Consider the following 14,862-nt stretch of genomic DNA (forward strand, 5'->3'; position numbering starts at 1 on the left):
TTTTGGAAAAGCCATATGCCTCGGCAAATAAATTCGACTCTTCGCTATCTTCCTTTTTGCTTCTGTAACCAAACAGCTTCAGCTCACCACTGCCAATCGCACATCATTACCAACGATAATACAGCTCAACCTTCTTCAATTCTACGCCACATTCCCTCGCTATATCATATTCATCACCATGCCCTACCTAGGGATGCGTGTTCGTCTCCAACAAGCAAGAGATGCTTTCCTATCGGCTCAGAAAGATTGGAACGATGCCAAAGATCGCCTCACCTCGCTTCAGGCAAGTCTCAACGAGAAACAAACGCTGGCCGATGATATTTCCAGCGGTCGGCAGTTGAAGAGCACCCCATATAAGGCCAAGATGCTCGAAGTTGAAATCCAGGGCCTCAATAGGAGTATCGCGGCAGCTGAAAGGGGCATTATTCAGCATCGTGGCAGAATGGATGCTGCTGAAGCTATTTTTAATCAACTGGAAGGTCTTAAAATTTTAGACACGATGCCAGGCATGTGAGGATGGATCTTGTAGCGAATATGGGGGTTGTCTAGTACGTTAGCTCGGGTTTTTGAATGAAAGTCTTTTCCAGTTGTCGCCATGACCTGGTTACAGTTATGGTGATCTTATGATAAATAAAGTTGTTGTTGTCACGCGGCTTGTCTATATTCTACGAGGCTACAATGTATGACATATGGGCAATGTTTTGGGTAACTCCAAGATCATGTTTGTCGCAAACGGACCTGCCATGGCCTTCCACTGGTACGACATAATTATTTCTTCCGCTAATTCCTAGTCTCCCAGGCCATGGCCATTTGCGTGCAGAAAAGCTTGCCATGTATCTCATATTTATATCAATGATACACAAACACCTCCAACACATTAGTGTTATTACAACGTGTTGCATAATGGCGCGAGTAATAATGCAAAGGGCTGATTCAGCATCGTATTTAGGCAGCAGTAGATTATGTGACCTGACCCTAGCAGTCGTCTCGCATTCAGATGGTTCAATGACACAAAGTCACGATACATATTATTCACTGCTGCACGAAATCAAGTAAAGACAAAGAGTGCAATACATTAATCAATTGAGAGAGATAACAAGACTAAAACAAAACCTAAACATATCTAATCCAGTGAATATCCCATAAAATTCCCATGCTAATAATACACAATCCTCTATTCAATAACAATGCGATGAGACTGGGGAACAGCCTTGGGAATAGTTATAGTCAAGAGACCATCCTTGAGTTCGGCAGTGACTGCCTCGTGGTTGATGTAGGTAGGGAAAGTGAAGTAGCGCGAGAACTCCTTGGTGTAGCCAGCGCGTCTTGGCTCTTCAGGCTGCTCAGGCTGTTTCTCGGCGGCCTTTTGGCTGGGGGTTTCAGGCTGTGGTTGGCTGACAGTCTCCGACTTTTGCGATGTGTGGCTCAAGACCTCAAACTCGTCATCGACATCGTCCTCGACGGTAGCTTGGTATGAGCTTCTGCTCTGGGTGTCTTCGTTGTCTGATTCGACAGCTGGAGCGGGAGCAGTCTGCTCAGTGGTTGTTTCAGCTGGCTTGGGGGCGTCTGTGAATCGCTCGACCTTGCCGCTAACGACAAGCTTGCGAGGTTCAGGGAATTCGACAGTGACGTTTTCCTTGTTCAGACCGGGGAGTTCGCCGTAGAGAACAAACGAGTCCTCAGTCTCGTGGGCCTCGAAGCGGGGCTCCCATGGGCGGGTGGTAACCCGATAGGCGGGACATTCAGCTTGAGCCCGGCTCTTCTGTTGAGGCTGGCATTGGCGTCTTCGCTGAGGCTGCTGGGGCTGTTGAACGGACTGGTCAAGCTCCCTGAGGAGATGGTAGAGTGGGTTCAGGGGAGCCTGAGTGTGGTAGACAGTTCGGGGAAGGAAGAAGGCCATTGTGTTGATGTGTTTGGTGATTGGGATGATGATTGGTTGAGTGTAGGTAATTGTGGTTTTGTATTGAGTGCTTTGTATCAATTGAATGAGTAGTAAAGATGTCGAATTCTGATGAGCAAAAAACTCCCAAGGACGTCGAGACTCGTTTACTTATAGAAACCATTTCACAGCTGGCATTTAGGCATCACGTTGATGCGCAAGCCGTTACTCACCATAAAGAAAGGCCATGGTGTTGCTCGAAGTATCGAGAAGATTCGTAGAGCTTCTTCTAGCTGAGTGAGACGCTATTTGTCAGGGGTTCTTCCACTAATTGCTCAGCCACTGTGGCGTTTTTGTCCACGTAGACTTGTTCTGCTTCACAATCCACATTACAAACCAGCACAGAATGATCCAGACAGGGGCTTCAAACTTAACCAATCAAGTCAGATGCTGACCAGTCTAACGCTGTCTGCCCTCTAGACTAACCAGAAATGGTCAGACTGCAAAACTTCCAGTTCACAGCCCTGGCTGTCTGTCTACCCGATATCAAGGCAATTGAAGTTGGGAAATACAGAACAAAGAGTCACGACACTGTCAATCATGAGCGAAATGTCATTAAAAGATTTTACCTGATAAACTGAAAGCCAAATGTGATATCGTCGACTCTTTTGATAGCTTTAGTATTGTTATCGTGTGTGACATTATGTACTTTATCTAGTCTATTGGTCAAACTTGTATCTGGTGTGAAATTGATTAACTAACAATGAAGATACTGTTTGTAGTCCACCATAACACAAAGTACTTCATGCGGAAAAGGTCAGTTAAATATAATTATTTTATTATATCATCACTTTTCCGTCGACTCGCAGCAAACAACTAATTTGGACTCACAGACGAGATTGTCGGGCCAGAAGATGTTCCACCAATAACTCACATCTAGCTCTACCTGCATTAGCGGATCAGCGACCTTTTCCGCCTTGGCATCGTGGAATTGCAGGGAGTGTGCCTATGCTATACAATTCATATCTCTTTAGTGTTGCTGTCGGTAAACTCGTAATGATAGACCGAGTGTATAGTTAAACGACAGTATATAATGTCGTCAAACTCGGTTCAGGCGTTGAAGGGTACTACCGGCACGTTGACTGTTAATGTATTCAACACCAACATATTCACAATGCGTCTTCATCTAACCTTAGGCTTTCTTGCGGCGTTGGCTATCACTGCCATTGATGCTGTATCTCTGCCGCAGGATGTGCCTCGCGATGTGTCAGGGTTTCGGAAAAAACATCCATACACGCCTCCCATGCACGAGCACCGGAAGATAATCAGAATCCGCTCATCAAAAAATCATCAAGATGATGTTTCTAAGGATTTTGAACGCGGCATACGTCAGGCAGATCGGGGCAGCACTTTGTATTTACCACATGGCCAGACATTCGTCATTGGAAAGGCTCTCGATTTGACTGGGCTCAGTGACATTCACGTTCGCTTAGACGGTGAGATCCGGGTTGGTCATTTCTTTGTGATCACAGCCTGCTTCCAAATCTAACAGAGGTAGTTTACGGATGACGTCGAGTATTGGCAGGAAAACGCTTGGTATCACCCGTTCCAAAAGTCAATTATGTTTTGGAAATGGGGGGGACAAAACATCAAGATATATGGTAGTGGTGTCATCGAAGGTCAAGGGTCAGTCGATATTAGACGTATCAACATAGGTACCTCATGGCTAACGGTAGCAGACAGCGCTGGTGGAATGAGTTTGAGGCCGGCACAGGCTCGTGAGTCGACCGGTTTCTTCGACGCATGACACCGTACTGACTATCTGTAGCATTCTGAATCCTGATAACAAATACTACCGTCCGATTCTGTTCTACGCAGAGAATACGACAAACCTTGATATTTCAGGCATTCATCTCAAAGACTCGCCCTGCTGGAATAACTTCATCGTGAGCTCCAAGAACATTACATACACCGATGTTGTAGCGACTGCTCTGTCAAACAATGGTAGCATCATACCCAAGAACACTGACTTTATGAACACGATGAACACCTCGACCGTACGGATCGAGAGAACGTGGGTCAACATTGATGATGACTGTTTCTCTCCAAAGCCCAACAGCTCTGATCTTTATGTCAACACTATGTATTGTAACGGTACACACGGCCAGGTGAGCATCACGCACAGGGACACGGTATGATCAAGCTAACTTTGGAAGTCTATGGGATCCCTGGGACAATACAAGGGTGAAGTTTCCAACGTTCACGATGTGCATATCGAAAACGTTTGGATGTTGAATGGAGACGTATGTTATATTTTCAGTCAAATAATTACATTATCTGACATAGTTAGTATTCCGGTGCTCGCATCAAGGTCTGGGCAGGAAATGAAACTGGCACGGGATTTGTGAACAATGTGACGTTCAAGTGGGTATGAATCAAATCTGGCCAAGCCTAGCTACTGATATCTAGCCAGGAACTTCTGGGTGGCACGTATGGATTACGGCATTTTCCTCGATTCTTGCTACTTCAACAAATCAGCCGATGAGTGCAACGCCCACCCCTCAGGCATGCAAATCACCAATATACACTTCGAGAACTTCACAGGCTATACGTCGGGTGTTTATGGTAACGCTGTGGCTCGTCTTTCTTGTTCATCTGCCGAAGATGCTGTTTGCGCCAACATTACTCTCAAGGACTTTGACGTTAAATCTCCATGTGGTGGAGAACCTATTGTTATATGTGACGGAATGCATGGCGACGTTGGTGTGGACTGTGTTCCATACGAAAGCGACGAGGCTCAGATGGCACTAAAGGCAAAATGCAAAATACCATTGGTGCCTATCGACACGGATCCTTGGGGCAGTGGATTGATTGAGAAGAAGAACTGTGCCTTCCACCCGGAGTAGATACTATCTGATAGTTTGATGCTGCCTTAGAACGAAGACCTCATTCCTAGGCAACGGGGTACTGCTTTTTCGTACAGAGATCGCAGTCCAGAGTGATTTGCCTTGTTTGTTACAGTAGACGCTGTTCCTCGAATCACGATTAACTGCAACTCAATTCATTCCTTGTCTTCCATATCCGTATTATGAGTAGAAGAGAACAAGATTAAGCAAATATTGTTTACAAACACTCAAAAGCCCAGCAAATCAAGACAATAATCCGCGATATAACTGTGTTTGTCCTTCAAATGCCTCCACATTGATTCATTAGAATTAAAGCTGCGGTGATCTTTCCAGTCAGATTCACAATCAAAGCAGTACCAGCAATGTCCATGTGTATCCGTTTGTCCGAGGCGTCCGGGACGGCCAATAAAGGTTACGTGTTTCGCTCTCAAATGTTCAATCGCTTCACCCGTGTCAATGATTTCTTTGCCATGCTCACCGCATGTCAATACAGGTTGCAGGCTGGATATCGTCAGCATCAATGATCTTGTTATCACGTCGTGATACGCAGCGGATACCTGTTCATCGCAAAGGAGCTTTTGCCGTTACAGGCTGCCGTAGCAGATGATCGCTTTGTACAAGATGATAAACTCTTGGTGCTGATCGTGAGAGCTCTGGAAAGTCATTCCAAGGCATTTATACATGGGGGGTTTGGTCCTAGATATAGTTTACATGATAGGAACATCGCTCAAACTATAAATTCTCTGGTCTCATTCAACTTCAATGCCGAGCCTGCTGGGAGGCCTACCATATCCACTATGGATTAATAAGCATTGACATCAACAAAACCTTCTCTTAAAGCATTAGCAGCTTATTCGTTCCTGAAGTTGCAATGACATTGCTGTTTTCACATGCATCCCGACCATCTCTGTCATAATGACGAGATGTCCACCGTGGAACCAAACTTTCGATATAACAAATCAAGTACAGCCCTTTCTAATGCCGACAGCAGTTTTATCCTCTGGCCAGCTAACTTCAAATCACCATGTGGTACAAGGTCTTGATTATGTGATTACATGGCGACGTTGATGGGGGCTGCGCTATATATGACAGCGACAACGCTCATATGGCCTAAAGGCAAAATACAAAACTCCATTTATGCCTATATAGCTATTTGTTCTCTACATACCAACATGGAGTTTACTGGTGGTTGGTAAGAAAGCTCTGATTATCCACGGGATTAGCAGAAAATATGCTAGAAAAGGTCGTTTGTCCTCCTGCTAAGAATACACAGTATCACAATGAGAGCTTTTGATACAGCGCAAAAGCTACACGAAGATAATCAAGTGATCCGATCGTTCTGGGAAGCGAGTACTTTGATGGTTTATACAACGTTAAAAAAAAGAGGTTGGCTGGGAAGCGAGTACGTTAGCGTACATGAGTCTGAAGCACGGCTCTTATGTGGCGAAAATAATCGTAGTAAGCAGAGAATTGAAGATGACTCATCTGTTGCTTGCTAGCTGAGTCGACAGAATCATCCATGGAACAAATTATCATTCTTTTAGAAATGAAAATGGAGTATCTTCAGAACACCACAAGCCCAAACGTCTGTCTGTCCGGAGGTGCTGACGGTGCCGACTTGGAATGGGGCAATTGTGCTGCATCTATGGGACATCAAGTCATACATTGGAGTTTTCCTGGTCACTCAAGCCGCGCTTCAGAAGACCAACTAGTACGACTCGATGATGAAGAGCTCAAGATAGCCGATAGAGCCATTGAAAATGCGGCCAAGGCTCTTGGGAAAACACCACCACGGCGGCCGACGGTTTCTCGCTTGTTGCGCCGAAATTACTACCAAGTGACTTGGAGCGAAGCATGCTACGCCGTCACTTTCTTTCCAGAGACTGGGGGTCACGCTCAACCTCCCGGAGGAACGGTATGGGCAACGACTATGTTTTCACAGTTGCATCCAGGGAGTCAAGATCTTTATGTTTTCGACCAAATCAGAGGTGTTTGGTTGCAGTGGCAAGGCGAATGGGTTGTCATTGAAACACCGCCTCGTCCCTCAGGTGTCTGGGCTGGTATTGGCGCTCGTGATCTTCAACAAAACGGGAAAGATGCGATTCGGAAGTTGATGGGTTGCACAACAGATCATATATAACAGATGATTATTCGCGATGTTCATACGACCAAAGAGGCGGAAACACATATAGACAGTGGTTTTGATTGCTCTACAGGCGTTGATGTTGAGGAGGACAACGGCACTTGTAGAGCTGAAGCCAAAGTGTGATCGAGACGGCCCCTAGCTTGCTTGATATAATAAGACTATTTGATAATAGATAAAAATACGGAAGGATACATAAAGAGGGATGTATAACTACATAGCCTGAGATACCTGAGGATTGGTGCGTTAATGGCACATGCAATATCAGACATTCTTCATGATGCACTATGGTGGGAATACATACGCTTGTCTCTCACAGTCTTTGCTAAATCAGTAACACTTATCGAGGTCCTGTAAGCGTCTCAATCATTCGAGCATCGCTTCCAGTGAGCCCCGACCAAGGCTCATCAATCACAGTCTGGTTGCAATTGAATCGCCATCAACAGTGTATCTTACAAGTGGCCATTGCAGAAGTTGTGAACAACCTAGTCAGAAATATCTACTATAAAATCCGCAGCATTGTTTCTTCGCCCTACAAACAACAGAAAGAATATTAGCAACCAGTGCACCAGTAATTAACATAACCAACGCCCGCCCTTAAATTCGTCAAAATGCGCGTAGAAGAAGAACATTTCAAAAAGAATGGCGACTACAAGGCTTACTACACTGACCATGTTAGCCAAACCCAGGTCCGCAATGAGACAGAGTTTATAAATGCCGTGGAACGTCTCTTTAAAGATATGAATGAAGACTGGAGCCTTAGCGGAATTAAGGATGGCATATATCATATCCGCTCGTGGGTAGCGGTAGATGTCGTTTCTGAACTACGAGAAATGGGAGACTCGGGTCTGGAGCCAAAACGCTAGTTTGATGTATCGACCTGTCAAAGCCAATTTAAATATACTTAGGTAGTCAACAACTGATCACTTATATGTTGTGGAAGATCAATCCAGGTGCACCTAATGACCTAAAGCTGAACATGTAAATCAGTACAGACCGTAGAGAGCAAATCAAGCTCACATGCTTGTCGGGATAAACCAGTCTGATGTGGGATGTAGAGATTCGGTAGTTGGTATCGGGTGTATGAACTCGGGATCTCACATTGGCAGCCATATTAGCTTATAAGGGTTGCGTGTGATAGACTGTTCAAGTAGGATGCTTCTGTACTACCTCTCAGAATTCACCAAAGTATTGTCGACGTATCTTTTTCCATTTCCAATTCATAGGGTAAAGGTTCAAGAAATTCATCAATGGCGTCTTTCCAAAACACATTGCGTGGATTTACATGCCAGACTGATGTATACTCCCAGTACGGAGGCATCCATCCGGCTGTCTCCCAATCCACGATGCCAGTAACCTTGTCATATACCGCCATGATATTGAAGCTACTGAGGTCGCCATGAGTGAAAACCGGTCTCTGCATTGAACTGTTGTGGAATTCAATGAGTTCTCGTAGACCTGGGAAGGCTTCTTCATCGTCTCTGAGTTCCAGTCCGTGACGCAATTCTCGATGAAAGTCCTGTATTGTGATAAAAGGGCCCCAGAAGGATTTTTCAGGAAGACGTTGATCGAAGATGGGGCCTCCATCTACGTTTGCGACGCCTATACCATTCTGAGGAGTGATGCTACGTAGTTTTGTTGTTATAGTCTTCAGCTGTGCCAAAATGCGCGCCTTAGACTCTTCTGATCTTTGTGTCCACCCTTGCGCCAAGTCTTGACCTGCGATTCTCTCCATGAGTATGAACACGCGGCCCTTGTGTTTGAAACTGCAATACACCTTTGGGACTTGTACGTCTGTGTTTTACACTACGAATAGCATAGAATTTGCCTCTGCGAGTGTTGTGAGGCCCGTGGCTTTGATGCAAAGCTTTGATGAAACTAGGAGAACGCGCCCCGGGTGCTTACGCAAACGGCGAAGGCACGGTATCGTGTTGATTTTGTAAAGAAAAATGGCAACGAGACGCATGTACCAACTGGCATTAATCTCTTGTGACATGATGGCTAAGGAAGGAGTGTTAGTATCTGCAGTCCACGCGTCGCAACATCAAAGGGGTGTTTGATCAGATTAGATTGCTGTTTCGGAGCACAGTTGCTGCGAATGATTAGGTAGCCTGTCGGACTAAAGAATAACCGACGGGCTTCACCCACGTTAATGGTCATCTTCAACCCAAATAATTCATCTCTTTAGCCTTAGATCTATTATCAACAGGAACTCTTTTCTTCCTTTGTATTGGCCTAGTAGCATTGAGAAATGCAACTCAAAACAGAACACATTACGCTCGTATAGGCTATTGGCTCTTTACGCCACTAGTTCTAGTAGCATGCCAAGCTGCCTTGCGCAGATATGAAGTCTGTTTATTTAACAATCCACGTAAAGACAGTGAGGTAAATTGAAGACTCTTGTAGCTTTTCATTATTTGACTGGGAAGTAGCCTCTGGGGGGCATACCACTCGATGCACTCAATCAATCATGCAACGTCGTCTTCCGAGGCATTAGACATCCTTCAGTCGCACCCAGACTCGGCGAGTGTACGACAGCAGCTATCATATTCGTCTATCGAGAAGCCTCAATGATGAGAAACTGTCAGCAAAGCATACTTATCGTCAATAGCTATATATCAGCATGAGGGTCGTTTATCGTACTGTTACAGAACATGGCACCAGGATCAAAGGTCAATAACATGAGCACATCGAAGTAAGTACAGTTGATGGTGCAAGTGCCCTTTCGTATTAGATATGTACTAAGATTACCTAACTAAATAATTATTTCTAAATGAAAGTGTAATAAGTAAAGCTGAATAATAAATGATTATTTGACCAAGTCCAACTGGTAGATTTCTTTGGTGATAGTTATGTCTCTCGTTGAGATTGATGTGAGTGGGAGCCAGTGAGGTACAGTATTAGTAAAGTGAGTGTGTAAGTGATACTTGCATAGCAAGTTCATCGGCGCTTCCGTCCCAGACTCAGAGCCGGTTAGAATCATACTTGACATCAATTGAAGGAAAGACAGGTCCTTTTGTTGGATCCTAATTTGATGTGGCCTGTGGTTGAAGTAAATAGCTAAAGCTATTTGGGAGGTTCGTAGGGCTTGGACTGGGGCTTGTGCTCCGGGGCAGGATAATGAGGCTTTGTCTCGGGCTTGTGCTCCGGCTTGTGCTCCGGCTTGTGCTCAGGGGGAGAGTAGTGAGGCTTTGTCTCTGGCTTATGCTCTGGCTTATGCTCAGGAGCAGGATAGTGAGGCTTTGTCTCGGGCTTGTGCTCCGGCTTGTGCTCTGGCTTGTGCTCTGGCTTGTGCTCAGGCTTGGGATAGTACGGCTTAGGGTGGTAAGGCTTTGGCTCGGGCTTGTGTTCCGGCTTGGGATAGTACGGCTTAGGATGATACGGCTTTGGCTCCGGCTTGTAGTAGTGAGGCTTTGGCTCAGGCTTAGGATAGTAAGGCTTGGGCTTGGGATGGTAAGGCTTGGGTTCAGGTTTGTAGTAGTGAGGCTTTGGCTCGGGCTTGTGTTCCGGCTTAGGATAGTAAGGCTTCGGCTTTGGGTGGTAAGGCTTTGGCTGAGGCTCGGGGTGGTACGGCTTGGGCTCATGGTAAGAAACCACAGGCTTGGGTTGCACGGGTTTCTCAGGGGGGCAGCGAGGATCATATTCAATCAGCACCCAGTCGCCGCCATTCTTTCTTTCATAATAGCGGTACTCGACATGTTCTCCTCGCTCGACAACTGGGGCACTGATAGCGCCAGTGGTCAGAGCCAAGAGTGCGATATTGGATAGCTTCATCTTTGCAGATATGTAACCAAACCGTTTGCAAGGCACAGTCTTGAAAGAATATAGGTAGTGTCTTTTGAAAGAGTGAAGAAAGAAGGTGGATGATTGAGAAAGTGAGAGACGGATAGTGAGTTAGAGACTGGTAATAAAGAGACGAATACCACTACCTTTTATATTCTTTCTGAAGCTCAATCATCCTGTTGTTCACCGTGAGGGCAACATATTATCTGAGTGAGTATCATGATCCTGCAAGACTTTCAGTAAAATAATCGCTTGCGCTAAACTGAACTCTGCCCATCTCCACCTTTCACAAGAACTCAAACGCCATACATCTTACCCACCTCGTAATCCATCACTGATGGTGTAGGAGCTGCAAGCCGACAAATGTATGACAAGTAGAAATCCCGCTTCTGTTTGTGGTACGGTCGGCAACCTCAACAATTTCTACTGTACAGACAGTACTGTTGGTGCCTCACAACCTCCACCAATGTCCTTCGCCGCGCCCCATATTCACTATCTTACCATGCCCAGTGACTCAATTGATTCGCGACAATAGTGCTGTTGTATAGATTGATTATTTGAATACAAGTTTGCATCGAGAGTCTTACTGGAAAGGAATCACCTCTGACCATCCAAGGCTTGTGTCGCGAATGCGCAACCCAAGTGTGCTGCCTACAGTCAGGTTGAGAATCCATCACGTAATCGCTAATGCGTGAGACTGATGGACCTTCTCACAGTCCCGTGTTGCCTATGCCTTTCCCAGTAGAGCTTCTCTGCTATCCAGTGCAACACCGCATAAATCCTGCAATTGATGCTTGCTTTCAACCTTATCGGTAAGTGTCACCGTAGCCTTCGACCAATCTGTCAGTTCACATCTTTTAAGCTTTTTTTAAAGCTTGATGTGTATGTGCAAGTGTATGGATAGCATGAAATGATGATCAATAGGACTGGTCTGGCCCCGGTCCGCTTTAGTTGAGCCGTTAGCTGTGGCTTTAGGTTCAGGAATGCGGGTACGAAGCCATAACGGGACTCAACGTCGAGACACGATAACGTTGGAGATCCAAAGTCAATTCTGCGTTATTATCAACACTAATACAAGACGATGTTCTTGCCATCCAACTTCTGGACCAGTAGGTGGAGTCTGGGTAGGGATGGACCACAGTTAACTTGAAAGTCAATACTTGCCTACCACTACCACATTTCAGTGATGCCCCTCACTTGGACAACTCTATCCCGGAGCTCCAAAATTCCGAGCATGCTCTCCATATACTAACGAGACTAGTATATCTGGTTGAGCCATTAGTATTGTGAGATTATGGCATCTGGACCTCAGCTCTGCAAGCCTTGAGAGCTAAAGAGAAGAGACTCTCGGACTATTGATGTGATTCACGGAACTGCATGCTTTATCAACCCTAGATATGCATTCCCGCGTCCTCCTACCCTCATCACTTCAATTTACTTACCGATGGCCGTTCCTGCGTCGATCTGCAGTTATTTCTGGGCTTGAGTATGATCAGGCAGTGATTCTTTCATGCATAACACGAGCTTCGAGTACTCCACAAAGACTTGATAGTCTGTTACCTTTAACCTTATCCTTATGCTCAAGGTTCAATCACAGCACACCAAGTCGGATTTGTGCCATGTATGCATTGTCACTGCTCCCCAGATGCCCGAGAAGACTTTCACTAAGTCATCGACGTATGATCTTGGTCTTTGTTGAATTGTCATCGATCTGTATAGTACACCGGATGATGTGATTGAATCAAGAGTTCACATGTTCAGGTCAGTGATTTAATATATTCAACGAGGTCATGGACGTTTATTGCACCAGCTACTAAGCAGGTGATATCAGCTCCCATAGCTGTGTCCAAGGCTGGCCGGTACCAGGTGTGTCACGTGTCTTATATCTTAAAGCGACCACTGGATTCAACTACCCAGTCCCTGATTTACCTCTACGTGCATCAATGGCTGGTTGAGACAGACTCCCTGCAATCCATATGCAAATATCAGTGCGTGGGTTTATTCCAACCTGCGTTCACAAGCTCTGAAATAGGTAGATATGACCGAGGCTCTGTGTTGTTTCTGCAACTGAGACTGTTCGGGTTATGGTATCCTTGCATAGCCTATACACAAACTAACCCTCTGCCACTTCGGGAATAACCTGGTCGCACAACACTGTAGCTTAGGCTAAACATTATTGGTCGCAGCGTATTACCCCTGTCTTTATCAGTAGAATTGCACATTAGAGAACAAACAAACCACCTCCGTAGTGTAAGAAGTTTAGACAATATGACAGGCATTTTTCTTGACACATCTTGGCCCCACTGGGGTTAGTACAAGGTAGTAATAGTCGATGTCTTACTGTTGCAACTCATGTTGTATTGCTGTGAATGAAGCAGAGTCTTAGACTACCTAGGTTGTAATCGTGCTGGATGTTAACAATATAGTGCGTGTAGTGAACAAGATCAGTACATACGACCATACCTACCAGAAAATACGGGATCCCGTCCGCTCTCCCATAGTCAAGCTGGTAAGGGGCGGATTAGTAGTTGGGTCGGTGACGACCAGCGAATCCCTGCTGTTGTATGTTTTTTGCATTTTCTGCCTATGAATCTTATAAGGGCTGTGAGTTAGCTACTCTAGTGGTTGTTAGAGAAATCGTCATTCACTGCGTTCAATACATTTTTAGCTCTCTTGTGACGAAGTTCCTGACGTAGACTGTGTTCTCGTCCTGTAGCGTCGTCACGTTTTTTATGACCTCAAGGGTGATGTTGCCAATCCAGTTACTGAATGAATAAATTACTACAAAATAAGAATAAATACAATACAAAGTTCGAATTCGAACAGCGATTGTCTAATGTATAATTCTCGTATATGCTCGTCAGTGGGTAATAGACTGTGTCAAAATTGTCAGGGTTTGATTGAAGATCCGTTGTCAATACCATCCGATTGATTCTTATCTCATCGCTCGAGACTCATAGAGCTTTGCATTGGTTTGATCCAATATCAGGCACCCGTGGTTTATGTACCATTAAAATCTCTGTGCTGCAACTTTATCGATACTCTAATGCTTGTCTGGTCCTTCCATGCGATCATTGCCGTTTTTGGTATGCTGTCCTTAGCCGAAGATGCTGCATAGCAACATCAGCAATCAAGGTTTCGGCATATTTATTAAAGATCAACAATTGTCCGCTCATGGTTTTTTGACGTTTAAAGGACTCTGCTTTCCAATTTCTGCCTAGAGAGCGTGATGTGGGCGTGCAAAGACACACGGCTGTTACGTTGGTAGACACGTAACTAACCAGCACGGTGAATTTACTTGGTCAAACTGCTGTTGATGGACGAGTTTTATGTTCAGAACGAGGTTGTTATCAGTCTATTTTTATACTTTTGATACGAAACAAAAGACCCGAATTAGCTTTCTTTCCTGCTGCAGATTACCGCCCCTTAAACGCTGGTATCGAGGATATCCAATCATGTTGACTGCCTATCAGTGGCACAGTCATGGAGCCGACAGTGTTGGACGCAGGATTGCGTAATGTCATACGAATCACGTGATGTTGTGATGCGCAGGCAGTCATTCTGTTGGCCATGACACTGATCCTTCCATCCTTCCATCATTTCCTTTTTTTCCCTCATCTCAATCATTATCGGAAAAGCAGGTCTTTTACGCTCCATCTCAATTCAATCAGCTGTTCATCATGTTGCCAAATTAGCGCTCACAAGAGACTTGCAAAGCTCATGGCGGGGCAGCTAATTTGATTCAGTGGCTGTCAAATTTGCGACAGACAAAACCCTCCAATTTCCCATCAATTGAACTAGCCTAGACATTGGATAGAGGGCTCAAACAATAACTGATCATTCCAGACGAACTCTATTACTGAAATACAACAATGCGCAACAATACCTCCTTATTTCATCGACGATATATCAGAAAGCCTCTAACCCGAGAGTGCCAAGCCTCGATTGAAACCTCACATCTTCAGCTTCTACAATGATTCGATCTTGGCGCGACAATGTCGTCAAAGGCGTCGGACAGTTCGGTGTCGTCTCCACGCGTCAACGTCTCATAAAAACCATTGCAGTATTCATCACATTTATCTGCCTCCTCACTTTATGGGAATTTTGGTCAGATCTCTCAATCGCCTATCAGAGAGTCACGTCATCAAGCT

At 45.2% G+C, this 14,862-nt stretch overlaps 6 protein-coding genes and 1 non-coding gene across 7 annotated transcripts; 4 read left to right on the forward strand and 3 right to left on the reverse strand.

The window, feature by feature from the left end:
* Positions 1 to 178: 178 nt before the first annotated feature.
* On the forward strand, positions 179 to 514 carry FGSG_03386 (uncharacterized protein; the record flags this gene model as incomplete). The annotated part of the gene is made up of 1 exon (XM_011324038.1): positions 179 to 514. The coding sequence occupies one exon, from the start codon at positions 179 to 181 to the stop codon at positions 512 to 514; it is 336 nt and encodes a 111-aa protein (XP_011322340.1).
* A 539-nt stretch (positions 515 to 1,053) lies between these two features.
* On the reverse strand, positions 1,054 to 2,009 carry FGSG_03385 (uncharacterized protein). The gene has a single exon (XM_011324039.1). The coding sequence runs from the start codon at positions 1,898 to 1,900 to the stop codon at positions 1,175 to 1,177; it is 726 nt and encodes a 241-aa protein (XP_011322341.1). The 5' UTR covers positions 1,901 to 2,009; the 3' UTR covers positions 1,054 to 1,174.
* Positions 2,010 to 3,053: 1,044 nt separating this feature from the next.
* Positions 3,054 to 4,785, forward strand: FGSG_03384 (uncharacterized protein; the record flags this gene model as incomplete). The annotated part of the gene is made up of 7 exons (XM_011324040.1): positions 3,054 to 3,386; positions 3,438 to 3,565; positions 3,595 to 3,657; positions 3,708 to 4,047; positions 4,096 to 4,182; positions 4,230 to 4,303; positions 4,353 to 4,785. 7 exons carry the CDS (start codon positions 3,054 to 3,056, stop codon positions 4,783 to 4,785), a joined length of 1,458 nt encoding a protein of 485 aa, XP_011322342.1.
* A 1,172-nt stretch (positions 4,786 to 5,957) lies between these two features.
* On the forward strand, positions 5,958 to 6,925 carry FGSG_03383 (uncharacterized protein; the record flags this gene model as incomplete). The annotated part of the gene is made up of 3 exons (XM_011324041.1): positions 5,958 to 5,977; positions 6,059 to 6,243; positions 6,330 to 6,925. The coding sequence occupies 3 exons, from the start codon at positions 5,958 to 5,960 to the stop codon at positions 6,923 to 6,925; spliced, it is 801 nt and encodes a 266-aa protein (XP_011322343.1).
* Positions 6,926 to 8,108: 1,183 nt separating this feature from the next.
* On the reverse strand, positions 8,109 to 8,924 carry FGSG_03382 (uncharacterized protein; the record flags this gene model as incomplete). Its single annotated transcript, XM_011324042.1, has 2 exons — positions 8,109 to 8,722; positions 8,834 to 8,924. The coding sequence occupies 2 exons, from the start codon at positions 8,922 to 8,924 to the stop codon at positions 8,109 to 8,111; spliced, it is 705 nt and encodes a 234-aa protein (XP_011322344.1).
* A 1,070-nt stretch (positions 8,925 to 9,994) lies between these two features.
* Positions 9,995 to 10,702, reverse strand: FGSG_03381 (uncharacterized protein; the record flags this gene model as incomplete). Its single annotated transcript, XM_011324043.1, has 1 exon — positions 9,995 to 10,702. The coding sequence occupies one exon, from the start codon at positions 10,700 to 10,702 to the stop codon at positions 9,995 to 9,997; it is 708 nt and encodes a 235-aa protein (XP_011322345.1).
* A 2,462-nt stretch (positions 10,703 to 13,164) lies between these two features.
* Positions 13,165 to 13,280, forward strand: FGSG_20027. Its single transcript, XR_893022.1, has one exon. It is a non-coding gene; the product is annotated as a 5S ribosomal RNA (ribosomal RNA).
* The last annotated feature ends 1,582 nt before the right edge of the window (positions 13,281 to 14,862 follow it).

The sequence above is a fragment of the Fusarium graminearum genome, chromosome 2, assembly GCF_000240135.3.
Source record: "Fusarium graminearum PH-1 chromosome 2, whole genome shotgun sequence".
NCBI classification, from domain to species: domain Eukaryota; kingdom Fungi; phylum Ascomycota; class Sordariomycetes; order Hypocreales; family Nectriaceae; genus Fusarium; species Fusarium graminearum.

What these genes read in the sequence shown, in the direction of transcription:
- FGSG_03385 (XM_011324039.1), bottom strand. Translation starts at nt 1,900, where the DNA reads ATGGCCTTCTTCCTTCCCCGAACTGTCTACCACACTCAGGCTCCCCTG.